Source organism: Rana temporaria, chromosome 4 (assembly GCF_905171775.1).
Source record: "Rana temporaria chromosome 4, aRanTem1.1, whole genome shotgun sequence".
NCBI lineage: Eukaryota > Metazoa > Chordata > Amphibia > Anura > Ranidae > Rana > Rana temporaria.
In genome coordinates this window covers 56,354,004-56,377,489 of record NC_053492.1, presented here as the reverse complement: position 1 = coordinate 56,377,489, position 23,486 = coordinate 56,354,004, and the positions used below count along the sequence as shown (strand labels likewise).

The window sequence follows — 23,486 nt, the reverse complement described above, 5'->3', positions numbered from 1 at the left end:
ATGTATGCGACCGTTGGAAGCCTGTCAATCAAATAGGAACGCCCAGTCCTGCAGCCCATATCCGGAAGCGGTGGAGAAGATCTATCTCTAAAACGGTAAGTACTGCGTCGATTTAAAAAAAAAACACCCGATTCCCCTAGACAAAATGAGCGTCAATCTAATGTTAAAAATTAAGTTTTTGGGTGAACCTCCATTTTAAGTTTGCCAATGAACATCTAAATGATTTAGAGAAGGATTGGGAGAAAGTGCTCAGATGATACCAAAATTTAGCTTTTTTTTAAAAAAAAATCCTCAAACAAAACATTTTTATTGAGCATAAGAAATAAAACATACATATTGCAGAGCAAAATAAGTATTTAGAGCCTGTAGATATTAAAGTAAAAGAAATCAAAACATTGTACACCACATTACAAGTATTGATGTGCCTCTTATCTATACCTTCAAATAATGCCATATAAAACATCATAAGGTACTGCTGTATAACCATGACTACGGGATCGCTACATAACTTTGTAGGTGGCCTGTCAATTGTTAAAAGATACAGTCCAAAACAAGATCTACTGGGGCTAGGCCCGGTACATCTAACCTGGGGGACCATAATTTATCATATTTGCCCCATTTACCTCTGTGTTGATAAATACGTTTCTCTAAAAAATTGAGCTCTTTGGCATTAACACGACTCACTGTGTTTGGAGGAAGAAGAATGCCGACTATGATACCAAGAACACCATCCCTATAGTCAAGCACGGATGTGGAACATTATGCTTTGGGGCAGTTTCTCTGCTAAAGGTACAGGCCGACTTTGCCACACTGAGGGGCCAATGGACGGGGTAATGTATTGTAAAATCTTGGATGAGAACCTTCGTCACTCAGCCAGACCACTAAAGATGGGTTGTGGATGGGTTCTCTAGCATGACAATGACCCAAAACATACCGCCAAGGCAACAAAGGAGTGGCTCAAGAAGAAGCACATTAAGGTCATGGAGTCTCCAGACCTTAATCCTATAGAACATTTATGGAGGGAGCTGAAACTTTGAGTTGCCAAGAAACCTTAAGGATTTAGAGAAGATCTGTAAAGAAGAGTGGACCAAAATCCCTCCTGATATGTGTGCAAACCTGGTAACCAACTACAAAAAAACATCTTACCTCTGTGCTTGCCAACAAGGGTTTCTCCATCAAGTTCCAAGTCATTTTTTGCTTGGGAATCAAATACTGATTTTACTCACTGAACTGCAACTCAATTTATAACATTTGTATCGCATTTTTTCTGGATTATTCGGTAGATATTTTGTCTCTATCATTTAAAATACAGTAAAACCTTGGTTTGAGAGTAACTTGGTTTGAGAGCGTTTTGCAAGACAAGCAAAATGTTTTAATAAATTTTGACTTGATAAACAAGTGGTGTCTTGATATAAGAGTAGCGTCATGTCACAACTGAGTATAAAATAGAAGAGAGGTGCCCCTAAGTGTAGCAATATGGTTACATTTAATGAAGGTACAACATATAGAAACTCATATGGTTGATGATCAGGGCCGGAATGGGAATAAAAACCAGCCCTGGAAAAAAAATTCATACCAGCCCCACAGCATTATTATACCAGCGTAACAGCATAGAGTCATTATTTTCTTGTTCATAAAAGGGAATACCATACATTTTAAAGCACATTTGAAGAATGTAATTATATTATATATATATATATATATATACACACACACACACACACACACACATACATACATACAAACAGTGATGAAAATAAGTATTTGAACACCCTGCTATTTTGCAAGTTCTGCCACTTGGAAATCATGGAGGGGTCTGAAATTGTTATCGTAGGTGCATGTCCACTGTGAGAGACATAATCAAAAAAAAAAAAATCCAGAAATCACAATGTATGATTTTTTTAACTATTTATTTGTATGATACAGCTGCAAATAAGTATTTGAACACCTGAGAAAATCAATGTTAATATTTGGTACAGTAGCCTGTGTTTGCAATTACAGAGGTCAAACCTTTCTTGTAGTTTTTCACCAGGTTTGCACACACTGGAGGAGGGATTTTGGCCCACTCCTCCACACAGATCTTCTCTAGATCAGTCAGGTTTCTGGGCTGTCGCTGAGAAACACAGAGTTTGAGCTCCCTCCAAAGATTTTCTATTGGGTTTAGGTCTGGAGACTGGCTAGGCCACGCCAGAACCTTGATATGCTTCTTACAGAGCCACTCCTTGGTTATCCTGGCTGTGTGCTTCGGGTCATTGTCATGTTGGAAGACCCAGCCTCGACCCATCTTCAAAGCTCTAACTCAGGGAAGGAGGTTGTTGCCCAAAATCTCGCAATACATGGCCCCGGTCATCCTCTCCTTAATACAGTGCAGTCGCCCTGTCCCATGTGCAGAAAAACACCCCCAAAGCATGATGCTACCACCCCCATGCTTCACAGTAGGGATGGTGTTCTTGGGATGGTACTCATCATTCTTCTTCCTCCAAACACGGTTAGTGGAATTATGACCAAAAAGTTCTATTTTGGTCTCATCTGACCACATGACTTTCTCCCATGACTCCTCTGGATCATCCAAATGGTCATTGGCAAACTTAAGACGGGCCTTGACATGTGCTGGTTTAAGCAGGGGAACCTTCCGTGCCATGCATGATTTCAAACCATGACGTCTTAGTGTATTACCAACAGTAACGGTGGTCCCAGCTCTTTTCAGGTCATTGATCAGCTCCTCCCGTGTAGTCCTGGGCTGATTTCTCACCTTTCTTAGGATCATTGAGACACCACGAGGTGAGATTTTGCATGGAGCCCCAGTCTTAGGGAGATTGACAGTCATGTTTAGCTTCTTCCATTTTCTAATGATTGCTCCAACAGTGGACCTTTTTTCACCAAGCTGCTTGGCAATTTCCCCGTAGCCCTTTCCAGCCTTGTAGAGGTGTACAATTTTGTCTCTGGTGTCTTTGGACAGCTCTTTGGTCTTGGCCATGTTAGTAGTTGGATTCTTACTGATTGTATGGGGTGGACAGGTGTCTTTATGCAGCTAATGACCTCAAACAGGTGCATCTAATTTAGGATAATAAATGGAGTGGAGGTGGACATTTTAAAGGCAGACTAACAGGTCTTTGAGGGTCAGAATTCTAGCTGATAGACAGGTGTTCAAATACTTATTTGCAGCTGTATCATACAAATAAATAGTTAAAAAATCATAAATTGTGATTTCTGGAATTTTTTTTGATTATGTCTCTCACAGTGGACATGCACCTACGATGACAATTTCAGACCCCTCCATGATTTCCAAGTGGGAGAACTTGCAAAATAGCAGGGTGTTCAAATACTTATTTTCCTCACTATATATATATATATATATATATATATATATATATATATATATATATATATATATATATATATATATATATATATATATATATATATATATATATATATATATATATATATATATATACATACACACACATACATACATACATACATATATACACACATATACAGATATGAAAGCACATATGGCTTTATATCTATTAATGCAAATTCCAGGTAAAAGTGGTAAAAGTCAATCATCAAGGGGGACCCCAGGAACTCAGAATGTGGGGGGGCGACCACCTTCTGCAGAAAGAATACGGTAAGGGTAGTGGGTTACTGATATGAGGGGGAACCTTTTTATCAGTGCCCCCTTACATTATCGTATTCACTTACCCCTTACATTAGTGACCCCCCCCTCAGACTCAATGCAGCCTCATCAGTGTCCATCAAATGCAGCCTCACTGTGCCCATCAAATGCAGCCTCACTGTGCCCATCAAATGCAGCCTCGCTGTGCTCATCAAATGCAGCCTCGCTGTGCTCATCAAATGCAGCCTCGCTGTGCTCATCAAATGCAGCCCCACTGTGCCCATCAAATGCAGCCTCACTGTGCCCATCAAATGCAGCCTCACTGTGCCCATCAAATGCAGTCTCACTGTGCCCATCAAATGCAGCCACTCCTGTGCCCCATGTCCCAGTCTGCAGTCCCTGCCTGTGGGAAGGTGTGTTGTTGATGCTCCGTACGGTACCTTCCATGCCAGCAGGATATCCGTGATCGCCATCAGCATGCAGGATCTGTTCTCGTTTTGGATGGGGACAGTGCTCTTTCCACAGGATCTGTTTGTTGTTAGATGGAGTGGTCCCTGGCCACCTGCACCTTCAGACGTCCTCATTTTCTGCCCCCAGTCAGCCTGTCCTCTGATCCTGGGGAAGTGAGAGCACTGGGTGGGAGCTGGAGAGAAGGGAGAGCGGAGAGCACTGGCGGGGTTGGAGAGCACATGGGTGGGGGCAAAGAGCAGGGGGGGTGGAGATCACAGAGGTGGGGAGCGGAGAGCACTGGGGGGCTTGAGAGCACTGGGGGGAGCCAAAAAGAACAGGGGTGGAGGAGAGCATGGGATGCTGAGGGGGGGCTGGAGAGCACTAAGGGGGGATCTTGAGAGCACTTGGGGGGCATAAAGAAAATGGGTGGAGGGCACGGGGTATGGAGAGCATTGGGGGGTACAAAGAGCAGGGGGGAGTGGAGAGCAATGGGGGGAGCTTGAGAGCACCAGAAAAAACAGGGGTGGAAAGTACGGGGGCTGGAGCGCACTATGGGGGGTGGAGAGCACTGGCGGGGTTGGAGAGCACATGGGTGGGGGCAAAATGCAGGGGGGAGTGGAGAGTACAGGGGCAGGAAGCGGAGAGTGCTGGGGGGAGCTTGAGAGCACTGGAGGCGGAGCCAAAAAGAACAGGGGTGGAGAGCACTGGGGGGCTGGAGAGTGATGGGTGGAGCTTGAGAGCACTGGGGGCGCCAGAAAGAACAGGGGTGGGGAGCACTGGGGGGGGCAACAGGGGTGGAGAGCACTGGCGAGTGGGGAGAACAGGGGTGGAGAGCACTGGGGGGGTGGGGAGAACATGGGTGAAGAGCTGAACAGGGGTGGAGAGCACTGGGGGGGGGCAGGGGAACAGGGGTGGAGTGCACTGGGGGGGGGAGCACTGGGGGGGGGGAGAGCACTGGGGGGGCAGGGGTGGAGAGGACTGGGGGGGAGAACAGGGGTGGAGTGCACTGGGGGGGAGAGCACTGGGGGGGGGGACAGGGGTGGAGAGGACTGGGGGGGGGGAGAACAGGGGTGGAGAGGACTGGGGGGGGAGAGCACTGGGGGGGGGGGACAGGGGTGGAGAGCACTGGGGGGGGGGAGAACAGAGGTGGAGAGCACTGGGGGGGGGAGAACAGGGGTGGAGAGCACGGGGGGGAGAACAGGGGTGGAGAGCACTGGGGGGGGGGAACAGGCGTGGAGAGCACTGGAGGGGGGGGGGAGAACAGGCGTGGAGCGCACTGGGGGGGGGGACACTGGGATGGTGGCTGGAGATGGATGGGGAGATCAGGGGGGGCAGAAAGAACAGGGGTAGAGAGAACTGTGGGAGGGGGAGGAGGGCTGGAGAGTGTGGTGGGGGGAGGAGATAGAATCAGTGTTCAGCCTATCACATGAGCCCATCTAGGGGGGCGGGACCGTGTTACAGCGTCATCGCCGAACACGGACCCAATTTACAGGCAGCCTACCGGGAATTCTCCCGATCTCCCAGTAGGCCAGTTGATGATTAAAACAGGCATATCTAAGTATGGAGGCATCCGGGGTAAAACATAGACCATCCTCCACACGGTCATTAATGTTGTCCCTTCCACGAGTGGTTCAAGCCTCGCTTTCAGATCGCTCTACGGCAGGGTAGTCTTCCCGGTCACGATTGCAGACTTATAGCGGTGAAGACAGGATGACGGTCTATGTGGACAGCTTTACCCCGGATACCTGCATAATTAGATGTGCCTCTTTTAATCATCAACCCATGTGAGTTGCTAAATGTTGTACCTTCATTAAATGTAAGCATATTGCTACACTTAGAGGCGCCTCTTTTCTCTTTTATACTCTGTAGCTCCTGTTGGATTTTGCTTCTAATCCCCTTGGGGAGGCTTCCATTTTTGAATGGACATTTTATGGTTACACAATCACATTGCTTTAATCTTTTTATATGGACTATAAACTGAAGGACTTATGAATAAATGGTTGTGGAATGAATCATTTGAGTTTCCATTATTTCTTATGGGGAAATTTGCTTTGATATACAAGTACTTTGGATTACAAGAATGATTCCAGAATAAATTATGCTCGCAATCCAAGGTTATACTGTACATCTGTGATAAAGTATAGACCCTTCATTTCTTTGTAAGTTGGCAAACTTCTCCAAAATCTCCATGGGATCAAATCATCATTTTCCCCACTTAAATATATTTTTGGTTTGGTTTTAAAACCGCTGTTAGCTCTTTGGAAGCTACAGATTTATACTTTGTACAGTATGTACTTTTTTGATAAATACATTTTAATAAATTAAATTTCCAGTGGCAGATGGGATCAGGGCACACGTCTCTGCCAGTTTGTCATTGCTTAACAGCTGTGGTTACATCACATACAGTTCACTCGAGTCACTCAGAAGAGTCAATAAAGCCCATTCACTGTCATTCCAATTACTCTGTGATCACAGCGATGTCAAGGGTCACCAGACTGGAGAAGAGGAAATCGTTCCTACTTTGTTATCTCTGCACTTCCCCAACACCATTCTGCATGAATACAAATGGAAGCAGCTGTGCGCAGCCAGAAGCTCAAACACTGACTGGCATCCAGAATATCCTATAAATTATGCCGACTCTCCTCTACACTACTGGAATGTGTTCTCCTGTGGATCTGGAGAAACAACAGAAGCTACAGCTAGGGACGTCTTACAGTGAGCCTGTGGCCAGGCTATGACGTTTAAAGTATTTACATATTCTTTAAAGACAGTAAACAGGTGTGAAGCAAGACTTCACAAACCTTTACAGCTGCAGGCACTCTGGAACAATTCATCCTCCTAGTTCACAGCAGAAGCACTAAAGTCACACGAGTACTTCTCAGTAATGACGAAGCAGCTCAGCTCACTCTGCTGTCCCTTCCCAGACCTCCTCCTGCTCAGCCACAGGTTGGAGAGGGAGCAGAGTGAGCTGAGAAGTCACTACAGGGAGGGGAAAAAGAGGGAGCCAAGGAGTCACTACTAGGAAGAGAAACAGAGTAAGCTGAGGAGTCACTACAGGGAGGGGAAAAAGAGAGAGCCAAGGAGACACTACTGGGAGGGAGAGTAGAGTCAGCTGAGGAGACACTACTGGGAGGGAGAGTAGAGTCAGCTGAGGAGACACTACTGGGAGGGAGAGTAGAGTCAGCTGAGGAGACACTACTGGGAGGGAGAGTAGAGTCAGCTGAAGAGACACTACTGGGAGGAGAAATAGAGGGAGCCAAGGAGAAACTGCTGGGAGGGAGAGTGGAGTCAGCTGAAGAGACACTACTGGGAGGGAGAGTAGAGTCATCTGAGGAGACACTACTGGGAGGGAGAGTAGAGTCAGCTGAGGAGACACTACTGGGAGGGAAAGTAGAGTCAGCTGAGGAGACACTACTGAGAGGGAGAGTAGAGTCAGCTGAGGAGACACTACTGGGAGGGAGAGTGGAGTCAGCTGAAGAGACACTACTGGGAGGGAGAGTAGAGTCAGCTGAGGAGACACTACTGGGAGGGAGAGTAAAGTCAGCTGAGGAGACACTACTGGGAGGGAGAGTAGAGTCAGCTGAGGAGACACTACTGGGAGGGAGAGTAGAGTCAGCTGAGGAGACACTACTGGGAGGGAGAGTAGAGTCAGCTGAGGAGACACTACTGGGAGGGAGAGTAGAGTCAGCTGAGGAGACCCTACTGGGAGGAGAAATAGAGGGAGCTGAGTAGATACTACTGGGAGGAGAAATAGTGGGAGCCAAGTAGAAACTGCTGGGAGGGAGAATAGAGTCAGCTGAGAAGTCTCTACTCGGAGGGGGGGGGGTAGATTCAGCTGAGGAGACACTACTGGGAGGAGAAACAGGAGGGAACTGGGGGGTCACTACTGGGAGGAGGTAGAGTGAGCTGAGAAGCCACTACTGTGAGGTGACCAGATTTTTTTAATGAAATCCGAGGACATATTTTTTCTTTACTAGTAATGGTAACAATCAGTGACTCTCTGCCCGTCGCCGCTCGCCTCACAGCCTCTCAAATCTTACTCTCCGGGCCTCGGCTACTACTGGATGGGGAGCGGAGGAAGGCAAGGAGATAGGCAGGTGGCTGGCCAGGATTTGAGCCAAGGCAGAAGAACATGCGAGCGAAGCTGAAATATTCCCTCCGCTCCGACCAGCACATGATCATCAGAAAGGGGCACAGATAATGGGAAACATACAACCCCCCTATGCTAGTAGGCACGGCGGAGCGGGGGTGCAATTCAATTTATTTATTTTTTATTCTGCACTGACTGTCTTTGAAATTGCCCCTGCCCCCTATTAAATCCAATCTGGGGACAAAACCAGGGACAGACTTGGTCCGGGGACAGTGTCCTCAATCAGGGGACTGTCCCCTGAAACTGGGGATGTCTGGTCACCCTAGAGTAGAGACAGCTGAGGAGACACTACTGGGAGGAGAAACAGTGAGCTGAGAAGCCACTACTGTGAGGAGAAACAGAGTGAGCTGAGGGGTCACTACTGGAAGGGGGAGAAGAGTGAGCTGAGGGGTCACTACTGGGAGGGGAAGCAGAGGGAATGAGGGGTCACTACTGGGAGGAGATCTGTTCAGAAATCAAGCTAGGTACATGTGTATTACACATCTGCAGCATCCAGCCTATAGAAATGAATGGAACAAATACCTCTCTGGGCAGATGGTCCTTTCAGTGAAGCCCAACGCCAGAATAATAATCACTTTGGATCAAGCTGCCCCAAACTAACCATTTCCTTTACTAATGGATGCAGTGCTGTCAGTGCTGTATATACTATGTCTAGCATCAGCTACATACAGTATAGAGCATTGTATTCCAGCAGTGGTACAGGGGGCTTTCTGTCCTCCTGTATCTCCTGATACGCAGTTGTATCTCTGAGTGCGCTCGGTCGTATCTATGCGCCTGATTCAGAGAATCAGTTACGCATAGATATCCCTAAGATCCGACAGGTGTAAGTGTCTAACACCGTCGTATCTTAGGCTGCATTTTCAGGCTGGCCGCTAGGTGGCGCTTCCATTTGTTTACGCGAGGAATATGCAAATTACTATTTACGTCGATTCAGAAATGAACGACCGCCCGGCTTTTTTTTTTTACGTCGTTTGCTTTCGGCTTTTTCTGGTGTAAAGTTACCCCTGCTATATGAGGGGTATGTGCAGCGTATCCTATGTTAAGTATGGCCGTCGTTCCCGTGCCAAGTTTTGAAATTTTTACGTAGCTTGCGTAAGGGGTGCTTCCTTCTAGGAATCAGGCGCATAGATACGACGGCGTATCAGGAGATACGCCGTCGTATCTTGTATCTGAATCCGGCGGACATTGTGTCAGCGGGACCCGCGGACGGGAGTGTGTCGCTATCCTCCTTGCACAAATTGGCGTTCAGGTATGTCGGTTTGCGCAGGAGAGCCATCCTGCTGCAGTAAATGTACGTGAGCTGGTCGGCAAGTGGTTAAGAAAAAGTGCACTTGAGTAGGAATAAACACAAACAGAGAAAGTATGCAGTAAGCGTACAATACCTTGCACGAGCCGCATCAACCGCAAGCCCCAGAAGGTTGCCCTTTCCTGTAGAAGCACATTCTGTTATGGCGTTTAGACACCGCTCCGCAGCAGCACTGTCTCTGCTGGCTTTGACCTAAACAAAAGACAGGACAATCACAACAGGTAGTAAAAGCCGTCTCATGTATACTTAACCGCTTGCACTACTTTTCTATTAAAGTTTCACATGACAGCTGGGGCTCCTAAGCTTCTTCCAGTTACAGCCCCCCCTCCAATGAATTGCCCAGAATGTCCTCATATTCCCGTCACCAGACAAGTCAATCATTATCACCAGTCCTATCAAGTATCAGTATGACTTCAGAAGATGTCAATGTCATGATTACTTTGCCCAGACAAGCTAAACGATAATCATAAGGATTTTATTTTATTTATATAAAAATGTAACACAAATGTGCAAGCAAGCTAGATCTACACAGATTTTCAGGTTTTGTTTGATCAAGATAAAAAAAAAAAAAATGGAGGTCCAGTTACTGACATTGTTACTTGCATGTCATCTGACACATCAAGTTGATTTATCTACATTTGTGGTCTTCAAAATGTGGCCGTGGTCCCGGCTTTTGCTTTCCTTGATCTGGGCCTTAGGACACAGTGGGGCACTATTTCTCCTACTGATGCCACCCCAATGGAGCACTTTTACCCAAACTGAGACCAAGGATGGGGCACTATTTCTCCCACAATGGAGCACTTTTCCTCCCCCTAAGGCCCCTTTCACATTGAGGCGTTTTTCATGCGGTACAGCACTAAAAATAGCGCTGCTATACCGCATGAAAAAAACCTGCCCTGTAGTGTTCAATGTGAAAGCCCGAAGGCTTTCACACTGAAGCGGTGCGCTAGCAGGATCGCTCCAAAAGTCCTGCTAGCCGCATCTTTACTGCGGTATAGGAGCGGTGTGTTCACCGCTCCTATACCGCGCCTTCCCATTGAAATCAATGGGAAACCCGGTAATACCAATGTGAAAGCAGCCTAATACTAAAGATAAATTGTTCACTCCCACTGATGCCAGGACAATTTCTACTCCCAATGGTCACAGTCCAACTACCTAGAGTCTGAATGACAGGTACCTGGTCCTTTGTTTAGAAGGTTTGGAGAACCCTGCTCTACATTGTTTTTAGATTCAGCAATGCAGAGGATTATTTATTCAGAGATCCACCATTTAAAGGGGTTGTAAAGATCCCAGACACCAGTGTTAACAAGGACTAAAAAATAATCAAAATGTGTAAAGTAAGCAAATATATATATATATATATATATATATATATATATATATATATATATTTTCTTATTGCTATATGAATTTATCTATCAATTCTACGATGACCCTACTGGGTAGTGCACCTAAATCACTGGTGCCAAAATTTATATACCGTATATACTCGAGTATAAGCTGAAAATGCCCCCCTCGGCTTATACTTGAGTCACCTTTTTGCGCCTGATCTCCCAGACTTTGGGGACCCTGTACCAAACTTGGCACTCATGTAGCCCCACTCTTCCTCTACAAGTGTGCAGAATTTGTTGTCGGGGGGACCTACGGCGGGGGAGCACCGATTTTTCAAAGCTAGGCACCCCTTCCATAGACTCCAATGTTAAACGTCAGTCACACAGTGAGGCATGGGCACAGTGAGGCAAAGTGAGGCACGGTGAGGCATGCAGATGGACACCCTAGGCTTATACTCGAGTCAATACGTTTTCCCATGTTTTTTGTGGTAAAATTAGGTGCCTCGGTTTATATTCGGGTCGGCTTATACTCGAGTATATACGGTATTTGATATAATTGATAATAGATTTTCTTTTTGCTATACGAATATGACAAAATGTGCAAAGTAAGCAAATAAATGGATAAATCCATCTAGCAATGAGAAAATATATATACACATTTTAGCACCTGCGATTTAAATGCACTACTCAGTAGGGTCATCGAAGAATTGATATAGATTCTTAGGGCCAGATTCAGGTACATTTGTGGCGGTCTAACGTATCTTATTTACATTACACCGCCGCAAGTTTTAAGCGCAAGTGCTTGATTCACAAAGCACTTGCCTGTAAACTTGCGGCGGCGTAGCGTAAATGCGTCCGGCGCAAGCCCGCCTAATTCAAATGGGATGTGTATCATTTAAATTAGGCGCATTCCCGCGCCGAACGTACTGCGCATGCTCCGTTTTGAAATTTCCCGCCGTGCTTTGCGCGAAATGACGTCGCACCGACGTAATCTTTTGAACGGCGACGAGCGTTACTTCCATTCCTATTCACGGACGACTTACAAAAAAAAAAAAATTTGACGCGGGAACGACGCCCATACTTTAAACATGGGCAGTCTAAATATAAGCCATGAAATAGCAGCCGTAACTATCCGCTGGGAAAAGCCGACTAGCGACGACGTAAAAGAATGCGACGAACGCGCGTACCTTCGTGGATCGCCGTAAACAGCCAATTAGCATACCCGACGTGGAAAACGACGCAAACTCCACCCAGCGGGCGCCAAAGTATTACACCTACGATCCGAAGGCGTACGAAGCCGTACGCCTGTCGGATTGAAGCCTAAAGCCGTCGTATCTTGGTTTGAGAATTCAAACTAAAGATACGACGCAGCAAATTTGAAAATACGCCGGAGTATCAGTAGATACGCCGGCGTATTTCTACTGTGAATCTGGCCCTTAATGCTTTATGAATTTATCAATTCTTCGATTACCCTACTGAGTAGTGCATCTAAAAATACAGGTGCTAAAATTAATATATATTTTCTTATTGCTATATGAATTTTTCCATTTATCAATTTTAGCACCTGTGATTTGGATGCACTACCCAGTAAAGCCATCGAAGAATTGATAAAATTCATAAAGCAATAAGAATATATATATATATATATATATATATATATATATATATATATATATATATATATATATATATATATATATATATATATATATATATATATATATATATATATATAAATTCTTCGAGGGCCCTACTGGGTAGTGCATCTAAATCACAGGTGCTAAAATTAATATATATTTTCTTATTGCTATATGAATTCATCCATTTATTTGCTTACTTTGTAAATGTTTTCATATATTCATATAGCAATAAGAAAATATATATACGGTACATTTTAGCACCAGTGATTTAGATGCACTATCCAGTAGGGTCATCGTAGAAGTGATAGATAAATTCATATAGCAATAAGAAAATGTATATCACTTCTACGATGACCCTACTGGATTGTGCATGTAAATCACTGGTGCTAAAATTAATATATATTTATTTTCTTATTGCTATACGAATTTATCTATTTGCTTACTTTGCGCATTTTTGTAGTCCTTGTTAACATTGGTGTCTTGGATCGATCACTTATTTGAGTTTTTTTTATTTTTAGTCTTATGTCAGAAAATTTATAAATTTACACACTTGTTATACGTATATTAGTGTATCCTCTAAAGTAGTGGTCATCAACCCTGTCCTCAGGACCCACTAACAGGCCAGTTTTGCAAGATAACTGAAATAAATCACAAGTGATATCATTTGCTGCTCAGTGATTGCAGAATTCTAGTCTGCATCTCCCCATGGTAATACATACTATCTGGCCTGTTCGTGGGCCCTGAGGACAGGGTTGATGACCACTGCTCTAAAGTACTGGTAATTTGGGATCTTTCATCCAACAGGGTAATTTATTTGCACAGTTACCTAGGAGGTACTCATCACAAATACAAATACTACATTTGGGCCAGATTCACAGAAAAAGTACGCCGGAGTATCTGCTGATACTTTCAAATTTGCCACGTCGTATCTTTATTTTGAATTCACAAAGATACGACGGCATTTGGCTAAGATCCGACAGGCGTACGGCTTCGTACGCCTTCGGATCTTAGGATGCGATACTTCGGCGCCCGCTGGGTGGAGTTTGCGTCGTTTTCCGCCTCGGGTATGCAAATTAGCTGTTTACGGCGATCCACGAAGGTACGCGCGTTCGTCGCATTCTCTTACGTCGTCGCTAGTCGGCTTTTCCCGTCGCAAAGTTACGGCTGCTATTTAAGTGGTGTAAAAATAGACAGCCCATGTTAAAGTATGGCCGTCGTTCCCGCGTCGAATTTCAAATTTTTTTTTTTTTTTGCGTCAGTCGTCCGGGAATACGAAAGGACGTAACGCACGTCGACGTTCAAAACATTACGTTGGGGCGACGTCAGTTCGCGCAAAGCACGGCGGGAAATTTCAAAACGGAGCATGCGCAGTACGTTCGGCGCAGGAACGCGCCTAATTTAAATGGTACACGCCCCATTTGAATTAAGCGGGCTTGCGCCGGACGGCTTTACGCTACGCCGCCGCAAGTTTACAGGCAAGTGCTTTGTGAATCAAGCACTTACGCTGAAAACTTGCGGCGGTGTAACGTAAATGGGTACGTTACGCCGCCGGATTTCTACATGAATCTGGCCCTTTATGTTTACTGAATCTAATCCTTAATAGACACAACATACGAATAACTTTATAGAGGGATGGTTAATATAGTGGAATATGCGAGTAGGTTAAATTAAAAGTTTATTTGGCACCATTGGACACCAGCCACCCCTAAGCAAAGTGCCACAATATAGCCACTGCATAAATGTAAATACTTTGTTAAGTTTTTCTATGAGGTCATATGACCGCAAAGCTGATGGCTGAGCCGCACTGTGTGTCTCTATGGATGCACACAGTGGAGCTCAAGAGCACACCCGCACGTGTGCCCCCACAGCACACAGGGTGCACATGCAGAAGCCATTGCTTACCCCTTTAGATACTTTTAATGTGGATATACACTCACAAAGATCCTGAAAGGTCACAAACACTCTAGATTCTGTATCAGTCTGTTTCCAACAGCTTAGAAACACCCGCTGTGTATACATTGCAGGGCTGCATCCCGCCGGGAATCTACTCGGCCTGTGTTGTGAATTTTGAGTTCATTTTTTCACAATACTTGCACAGACAGAGATGAATTAGGGTTACCTTTAAAGTGCTTTTAGGGCTCGTTTACACAGGAGCAAAGACCCATACAACCTTCAGAAGGGCAGTATTTATAAAGGAAGGAGGCACTGGTGCTCCGTACAGTCATGGGCAGCCACCTGTTAAAAATCAACAAAAGGCTGACATACAGAGCGGCACCCATGCATTTACATGGGCATAGGGATAGATGCATGGCTCCTGACACAGTCTGAAAAACAAAAGGTTTTCTGGTATGGATCCACAAGAGGTGAATTCCGCCCAGAAAAAAAAGGGGCTACTATAGGTGGTGATGGACAATGTACAGATCCAAGGGGTTAATGAAAAAAATATATTTAATAGATTAAGTTGTTACATCCAATAAAAGCAGTATCAAAGTACAATTACTGGTGTGTTTAGGTCTTGGTTATAGATGCACAGACAGTAGGCACCTGTATGGGAGTACTAGGTGCAATTAACATATAACACAAAAAACAAATACAAACATAAAACATATATACAGAACGGTCCGGACGCCTTCAAACCACATATGTCACTGTTCCCAATGGATTGGCCAATTGAATACGATTGTAAACAGTATTACAAAAATTTATGTAAATTATAATCAATGGGAACAGATTAACAGATGTGTCCCCGCGGGGAAATAGCTAAAAAAGAAATTACCGGTTCAAGAGAGATTGTATTGGTTATATGCATATAAGAGTTCCTATCAGCACATATCAGTATGCTGTAAATACCAAGTGGGCTGCTACAAAGGACCATTGACATAGGACAGTCATAGTAGATTATTCTATGATCATTATCAGATAGTCTCTCGTGTGCTAATTTGTAAATGCACAAACCGGATGGCTGGGATAAGCTGGAGCAAGGCTCAAGTGTGACCACACAATGATTGTGAAGATAAAGTCTTGGGGCTTAATTGCCCGTGAGTGGCCACTCTGATAAAGGATATACTTTATATCAACCCTGGGTATTGGATTGGCAGTGTCCTTTGAATGATATAGTGAGGACTGATACTTCTTACCCTCTGAAGTCTTCAGTGGGACTGGAGCTTGCTCATCCACTGCTGTTGAGTGAGGGTCCGGTACTCACCACTTTGTTGTTTCCACGTATGTCACCGTGTATCACTTCTGTTTAGGAGTGTTCTGCCGAGAGGTGTCCGTAATCATTGACCCGCTGTTGGAGAGTTACGGGGTTACAGAGTTGTGTTCCTGCGTGCGCGTGTCAGATGCACGTGTAGGCGTCCAAGGACCATGACGTCAATGCGTTTCGCAATCTCAATTACGTAGCTTCGTCTGGACGTTGGAGGGGGGGGGCCGTGCAGCGCTCTTTTTATATTCCATCGATGCACGCCCCCTGCTCCTCTAATTATAATACAATTAAGAGAGTTCATCTTGGAGTTAAATTCTCTGTGATATGTTCGTGTTATTTTCTGAGCGCTAGGAGTTTCAGCATCCCAATAACATTATTATGTCCCATGTCGAATCGTGTCCAAATGTATTTTGAGTTAGAGGTCCATCAAATAAAGAGCGGTCCAATTAGATCATCAAGACTATAATGAGCAATAATAAACCCTTTAGGTAGCTGGACATATTGACATTTAAGACAAGGGACAAAGACTAATATGCAGATATGTGCAGAGTGTAGGAGATTTGCAGAGAACAAAAATGCTTGTAGATGTGATGGTTTCTCTGTACCGGCCCGAGAGGAGGGTCAGGAACAAACTTTATGAAGTTTTAAGGAGTGATAAAATAAATAAACATTGTAGAAATGGTGTATATATGATCTTTCGATGTGATTGCGGGCATAAATTCCTTTACAAGGGTGTCTGGTTGTGCACTTGGATAATACAGATTCCCAGTGCCAAGCGGACACAATAAATGGTTCCCAGGGATATATATACGTAAGAGTAATGCATAATATATGCATCAATTAAATCGCTAAAGGAGCCTAATATGAGAGCTTGAAAATTATATGCAATATGTACAATAACAGTATGGAAAGAGTCACCATCTGTAAGGGGATTGCGTGGATCAGCAAATTTAGGGTGGAGGATGCTTAGTTGAGTAAGTTACCTACTGATGGAAAATAGGGATAGCCAGGGACAATGTGGATGGTGACATGGAGCAAAAGGGACTGCAAATCACTTAAGTGGCAAAAAACCTCACTCTAAGAAGGATTGCATGCTCATCTCAATGTTCATGCCTAGGGGTGCCAACGATTTTAAGGTGTATATCCACCATTTTTCCTTCTGTAGGAGGATCTTGTCGAAGTCTCCCCATCGGGCTGGCAGTCTCAGAACATAGATGCCCTTTACTCGTAGACCATCAGGTTTCCCCTGATGGACTTCCTTGAAGTGTTTAGCAACTGGACTTTCATATTGTTTGTCCAGATCGCCATCTTTTTTGCTTATCACTTTCACCTCTTTTTTAATGTCCCGGAGATATTCTCCGATCCTTATCCGTAATTGTCTCTTTGTTTTCCCTACATAGATTCACTTTGTCCCTTTGCATCTTGGAAGGTTTTCGTTCTGTCCACAAAGGGGCATATCTGGCACTTTGAACATGGGAACATCCCTTTAGTCTGGGGATATTCTGATAGCCATGATTTGTTGGATTGTTTTATGTATTTAGATTGGATAAGTAGGTCGCCCAAATTTTTCGCCCTCCTGACACAGTCTGTATGTGTCCAAGATCATGTATCTGTCCCTATAATGATGTAAGAACTTGTCTCTTTGCCTTGCGTGTTCTCACATATCCCCCCCCCCAAATAATTTGGGGCAGTGCAGAGCACAATGACACAAATCATTGGTATATTAGACAGATAAGGAGTTTATTGATTACTTTCTGATGCTGTAGATCAGTACCCCGCACCTCATCTAGCCAAAACCTTCCACCTCTACAATCCCATACTGCTGACTGATCTTCAGAGCAATCTGAAGTCATCTGATGGAGCCGAGTGCTGCAAGGTTCATTGTACGCATCACATGGGCAGCAGTAAGACCCCTTTCACACCGAGGCATTTTTCAGGCACCTGAAAAACTTCTCCCCTGCAGCCCCAGTGGGAGACCACGAATGCTTTCACACTGAAGCAGTGCGCTTGCAGGATGTTGGAAAAAGTCCTGCAAGCAGCATCTTTGGATCGGTTTAAGAGCAGTGTATTCACGGCTCCTCCACAGCTCTTGTCCACTAAAATGAATGGGCACTGCTGCCGAAGCGCCTGCAAAAAGCTTTGGCAGCGGGGCTTTTCGGGCACATTTAATCCTTTGTTTGGACGCTAGCAAGGGTTAAAAGCGCCCCACTAGCGGCCGAAAAGTGTCGCTAAAACTAACAGTGCTCTACCGCTGACGCGGAGCGGTGCCAGTGTGAAAGGGGTCTAAGAAGGCAAAAACTTCAGAGCAGGAGTGGGCAACTGTGGTTTTCCAGCTGTTGTGTTGTCCTTTGAGGGTTTGCAAGACTGACAGATATAAGCATGACTCCCAGAGGCATGGTGGGAAGACTGGTAGATTCGTGACGGCGACGATACATTCGGATGTCTGCCCTATCAACTTTCGATGGTACTTTCTGCGCCTACCATGGTGACCACGGGTAACGGGGAATCAGGGTTCGATTCCGGAGAGGGAGCCTGAGAAACGGCTACCACATCCAAGGAAGGCAGCAGGCGCGCAAATTACCCACTCCCGACTCGGGGAGGTAGTGACGAAAAATAACAATACAGGACTCTTTCGAGGCCCTGTAATTGGAATGAGTACACTTTAAATCCTTTAACGAGGATCTATTGGAGGGCAAGTCTGGTGCCAGCAGCCGCGGTAATTCCAGCTCCTCCCACTGAGCTCAGTCTGTGCTCTGCTGGAGAGGAGTGAACACCTCCAGTCCTGAGCTCCAGAGAACCAGAAGACCAGCCACCTGTTCCAGCCTCCAGCCCCAGCCCAGGCTCCAGCTCAGGCCCCAGCCCCTGGCCCCGGAAGAGGGGAGGGATGGCCTCCCTCAGCCCAGGGGAGGGCCCCGCATCCGGCCTTCGGAGGTCCCAGCAGCACCTGTCCTCCAGCCAGACCACCACCGACATCAGCAGGGAGGACCGTCTCTTCCTGGGGACCCAGGAAAGTCTCCTGGATTGGACCATCTTGTTGCCAGGTGAGACAGAGGCTAAAGCTGGGAAGAGACGGGACAGAGTTAAGTCCCTGCTGATTAAGATCTCTCAGGCCTGCCTGGAGAAAATGTCAGAGTTAGCAGGCCTGAGGGATAGGAGGGACAGGTGCTCCAGAAATAGGAGGCCGGAGTTCAGGGGTCCTATCAACACCCTGAGGCTAGAGGTGAAGGAGCTGTGGGAGTACCTGGGCGGTTTCTTTAATCGTGGGGCTGGAGAGGTGAGCTTTCTACAAGAGCTCGGGAAGACTCTCCAGCAGGCCAACGACGACGGGAGTCAGGCAGTGAGGAGGAGGAGCGGGCGGTCAGGGTCCCTAACCCCCAAACAGCTTGGAAGGTTAGGGGGGCCTGGGTGTAGTGGGGGGGGGGCAAGCTCCGGTGGTGCAGGGCCCAGTAAGGTCATAAAACCTGGTGAGGGTTCCCGGGAGTCGATCCCTCGGGCCGTTAAAGGGTCTGGGGGGTCGGCTAAATCGGGGGAGCCCAATGACCCAGGAGGCCGCAGGGCCCAGGTGCTGCCGGGGGGTCCCCCCCGGAGTCTGCAAGTGAGCATACCCAGGCTCCCACAAGATGGCCATGCTGCTGCTGTGGAAGCCTGCTGTGTGCCTGGCTCAATGACCCCTCAGCCTGCAGTAGAGCAGGATGATCTGGCAGTATCAACGCCAGTGACTGCTCCTGCGGCTGCTAAGACATCGGGTGAGAGTCGGGTGCATAGCAGTGAAGTGAGGTCAAAAACAACAAGAAAAGACTCTGTTTGCAGCATGGCCAAGATGGCGCCGGCTGTTGGGGGAGGAGTGGCTGAGGCCACATTCCCCAGTGGGAGCCAACCCCTTTTCAGGGAAGAGGGATGTGGCCTGCCTCCATCCACCAATTGGGACCCGGAAGTGGCCGCCCGAAAACCGGAAGTGGCCGGCCGCGGACCGGAAGTGGGTCCCCGGGAACCGGAAGTGATCATCCCCGGACCGGAAGTGGTCACCCGGGGACCGGAAGTGGCCGGCCACGAAATTGCGGATGTTGTCACCAGCACTGGCGGACCAAGCGGGGACCTGGAGGGGGAGGGGCTGGGGGTAGAGGGGCAACCAGTTCTGGACTTTGTTGCGGATGCCCCCGGATGCCCCCAGCCCATGGATGGTAACATCATAGACGGTAATGCAACATCTACCCCCCAGGTCCCTATGGACACATCAGGTCCGCCTGCAGCCCAGGAGGGCCAGGAGGGGTGGGGGGAGTGTCAGGCGGGACCCCTCCCGGATGATTGCCCAGCTTATGATTACATCCGCGGGCTGGAGGGGTCCCAGGGGGACACCCCCCCAGTGCGGGTTGAGTCTCAGGGGGCGGAGGGGATTTTGGAGGGGTCGGGGTGGCCGGCAGAATGGGGGAGTTTGTTGGGGGATGTGCCCCCCTCTGTTGCGGGCCCCGGGGGGGAGGGGCCTGTGGTGAGACCAAGGGTGGTGAGTCAGGGGGGGTCAGTAGGGGTAGGTGTGTCAGCAGGGGTGGGTGCGACCCCATCGGCAGGAGCGGGGGCCCCCCCGCCCCCCCCCACTTCTGGGGGTGCTGAGGGGGGTGCCCCACTTCCGGAAAATATTTTTCAGGGGTCTCCTGAGACCAACCTTTTGTCCGCCCTGAGGGGGGGACGCTCTTTTGCCCAGGTGGCTGGCTCTCGTGCCCCTCTGGACCACCTGTACAGCCGTTTTGGAGCCCAGAATTTCCGCGCCCCCCCTGCAGACCAGGAAAGGACGCAGGGGTCGGCGTGGACGAGGGGTACGGGTGGTCCAGAGAGAAGGCGTAGGAACGTTGTACAGCTGAGGTACGAGGGTCCAGACCCCTGCCCCGCCCGAGGTGAGGTGGTGGGCCTGGTGCTCTCCATGGGTTTTGGGGTGGGTGATCTTTTTGCTGTCATCCACCCCACCAACACACGGGAGTTTGATATAAGTTTTGTCACTCCCGTGTGTATGGAACGCTTTATCACCAGCTATGGGCTGGTGAGGGGCGTTGACCCATGGAGGAGGTACAGGCTCGTGCCCATCTCCAGGCAGGAGGAGGTCAAGAATGTCACCATCCTGGTGAGGAACGAGTCGCTCCCTCCGGAGGACATTGCCACCTGGCTTGGGAGGTATGGCCAATTGCAGACCCCCCTGAGGAAGAACCTCGATGAGCGCGGGGTCTGGACTGGGGCTTGGTTGGCTAGGATCCGGCTTAAACGGGAAGGTAACAGCGTGGCCCACCTCCCTGGTAGCGCCTTCATAGGGAGGGACCGGATCCTGGCCTTCTACCCAGGACAGCCCCGTCGCTGCTTTAAGTGTGGCTGTCCGACCCACATGAGCTCGGACTGTACGGTGGTCAGATGCGGTCGCTGCCATGAGTTTGGCCACCAGTCCGAGTCGTGTGGGCGGATATGCTGCAACCTCTGCGGAGAGATGGGGCACCCTTTCAGCAGGTGCCCCAAAGCGTATCGGGGTCCTTCCTCAGGGGGAGGGCCTCCCGGGCCGGGAACGGCTGAAGCCCCCCGGCGAGTGATGGCCGGGGGGCTGGGGAACCTGGAGCCCCAAATGCTGCTCCGGAGGGACCAACGGGCCCATTGCCTCAGAGAAGGCGGAGCGGGCGTGGGCGGAGGGGTCCCCCCCCGGGGGACACGGGTTCGGTTGGCCAGGAGGCCCCCGGTTTTCCGGAGGGTGCAGCCGGTGGGGAGGAGTTGGGAGGGCCTCACGGTCCCGGGTCTGAGGATCCGGGGCCCGGGCCTTCCCCTCCTTTCGTCGCAGGGCCTATCCCCATCCCCCTTTCCTCTCCCCCCCCTCGTTCCCGTGCCCCCTCCCCCCGCCCCCCCCCCTCCTTCTTCCCTCCCTCCCTCTTGCCCCCCTTCTTCATCCCGTCCCCCCCCTCCTGTTTCCCATCCCCCCCCTCCTGTCTCTCATCCCCCCCCTTCCCCCTCTTCTTCTTCCCGCCCAGTTAAGTCTGGTCCCCCCCCTGTCTCTGGCTCCTCTCCTGCCCTTCCCGTCCCCCCCCCTTCTGGACGGGAGGTCTCCTCTGGCCCAGTTGCCATGGAGACCAGAGCTGCTCGGGCCTCATTCAAAAGATCTAAGGAGGCCTCGAGCAGCGGATCTGAGGGGAGGGGTGATACTGTCACCTCAGGGAAGTGGCAGGAGTGGGAGAAGGTGAAGTATAAGAAGAAGAGGGGGAAGGCTGCAAAACCTGGGGGTGGGAAGCCTGGTAAGGTTGTGGTTTCCTCAGGGGCACGTAGTGGGGTGTCCCTGGGGAATCCGTTCGTTGTCCTCTCCTCCTCGGATTCCGAGGGGGAGGGGGTGTAAATATGTATATAGTCTTTGTTTATTTGTATGAAGGAGAACGTAACCCATTCAATCACTAAGGATGGCGGTACCCTCTCCAATACGGCTTGCGACCATTAATGTCGCAAGCATTCGTTCTACAGGAGCTCGTTTTATGGCCTTTGATTTTCTCAGCCGAGTTGAAGCTGACATTTTGTTTTTGCAAGAGACCTGGCTGGCATCTGTGGCAGAGATGCACCTAGCAAAGAGGGAGTGGAGGTGCGGGCCCTCCCTCTGGTCTCTTGCGGCCGAGCCTTGTAGTGGAGTTGCAGTGCTTTTCAGAACTGGTTCGGTGGCTTGCCGACGAGTGATTGAAGTGGAGATTGGCAGATGCCTGGTGGTGGATGCTGTCGTGAGGGGGCAATTCCTCAGGCTCATTAATTTTTATGGACCTCAGACCAAGAGGGAGAGGAAGAGCCTTCTTACGGCAGTAAAGCCTTATCTTTTTACGTCCCAGCAGGTGATCTTTGGTGGCGACTTTAACATGGTCACTAGGCCCAAAGACCGGGCAGGTGCCACCAACCCTCTGGGATATGATAGCATTTTTTTAAATAGCGTAGTGAGGGAGGCCGGGTTGGAGGATGTGCACGTTCGTCACCTCCCCAACCTCACTGGTTTCACATACACCCGAGGTAGAAGTCAGAGTAGACTAGACAGGTTTTTTTTAAAGGGGGACTCTGCCTGCTCGGCTCCTGAGCTGCAGTCGGTAGAGTTCTCTGATCACTGTATGGTATCTGTGGCCCTGAATGTCGCCGACACTCCTCAGAAAGGGAGGGGGTTGTGGCGCCTAAATGGGTCGCTACTTGAGGACTCTGAGGTCAGGGAAGCCTACGAGGCCTTTTTCCTGGACCAGACCTCGCTCCTTGAGGGCAACTGCTCCCGCCTTGAGTGGTGGGAAGTAGTTAAAAAAAGGTCTGGTGAGTTTTTCCAGGAAATCTCGAGGTACAGGGCAGCTTCCAAGTACCAGGCCTACCAGAGGCTGCGCAGGCAGCTTGACTGCCTGGTGTCTTCTGGGGGCTCTCGAGAGCAGATATCCGGTCTGAAGGCGCAGATGAAGGAGTGTCAGTATGACCGTCTTGCCTCCCTGGTTTTTGAGAGGGATTATGGGAAGTTTATCTCCCCGGATCCCTACAAGAGCTGTGGTGAGGCAGCGAGTTCGAAGGTCATACACGGCCTGAGGGATGCCTCAGGGTCCCTGGTCCGGTCCAGATCAGGGATCTTGGGTGTCGTCAGAGACCACTTTTCGGACCTCCTGAAGAAGCGGCCTCTAGACATGGAGAAAGTCAGGAACTTCCTTGATGAGACCCCGCTGGAAGCGGGGTCTGACCTTCCTGACTCTTTGGTAGAGGAGATCTCAGTGGCTGAAGTTGAGCAGGCCATCAGCTCCTTGGCATCAAAAAAGTCGCCTG

At 48.4% G+C, this 23,486-nt stretch overlaps 1 protein-coding gene across 1 annotated transcript in view; it reads right to left on the bottom strand.

Annotated features, from left to right (window-relative positions):
* MMUT (methylmalonyl-CoA mutase) overlaps window positions 1-23,486 on the bottom strand; it is a 155,929-nt gene that overhangs the window by 68,742 nt on the left and 63,701 nt on the right. The window contains exon 9 of the mRNA XM_040348429.1: window positions 9,605-9,720. Within this exon, the coding sequence (XP_040204363.1) occupies window positions 9,605-9,720 (116 nt within the window). The remainder of the gene's footprint in view (window positions 1-9,604; window positions 9,721-23,486) is intronic.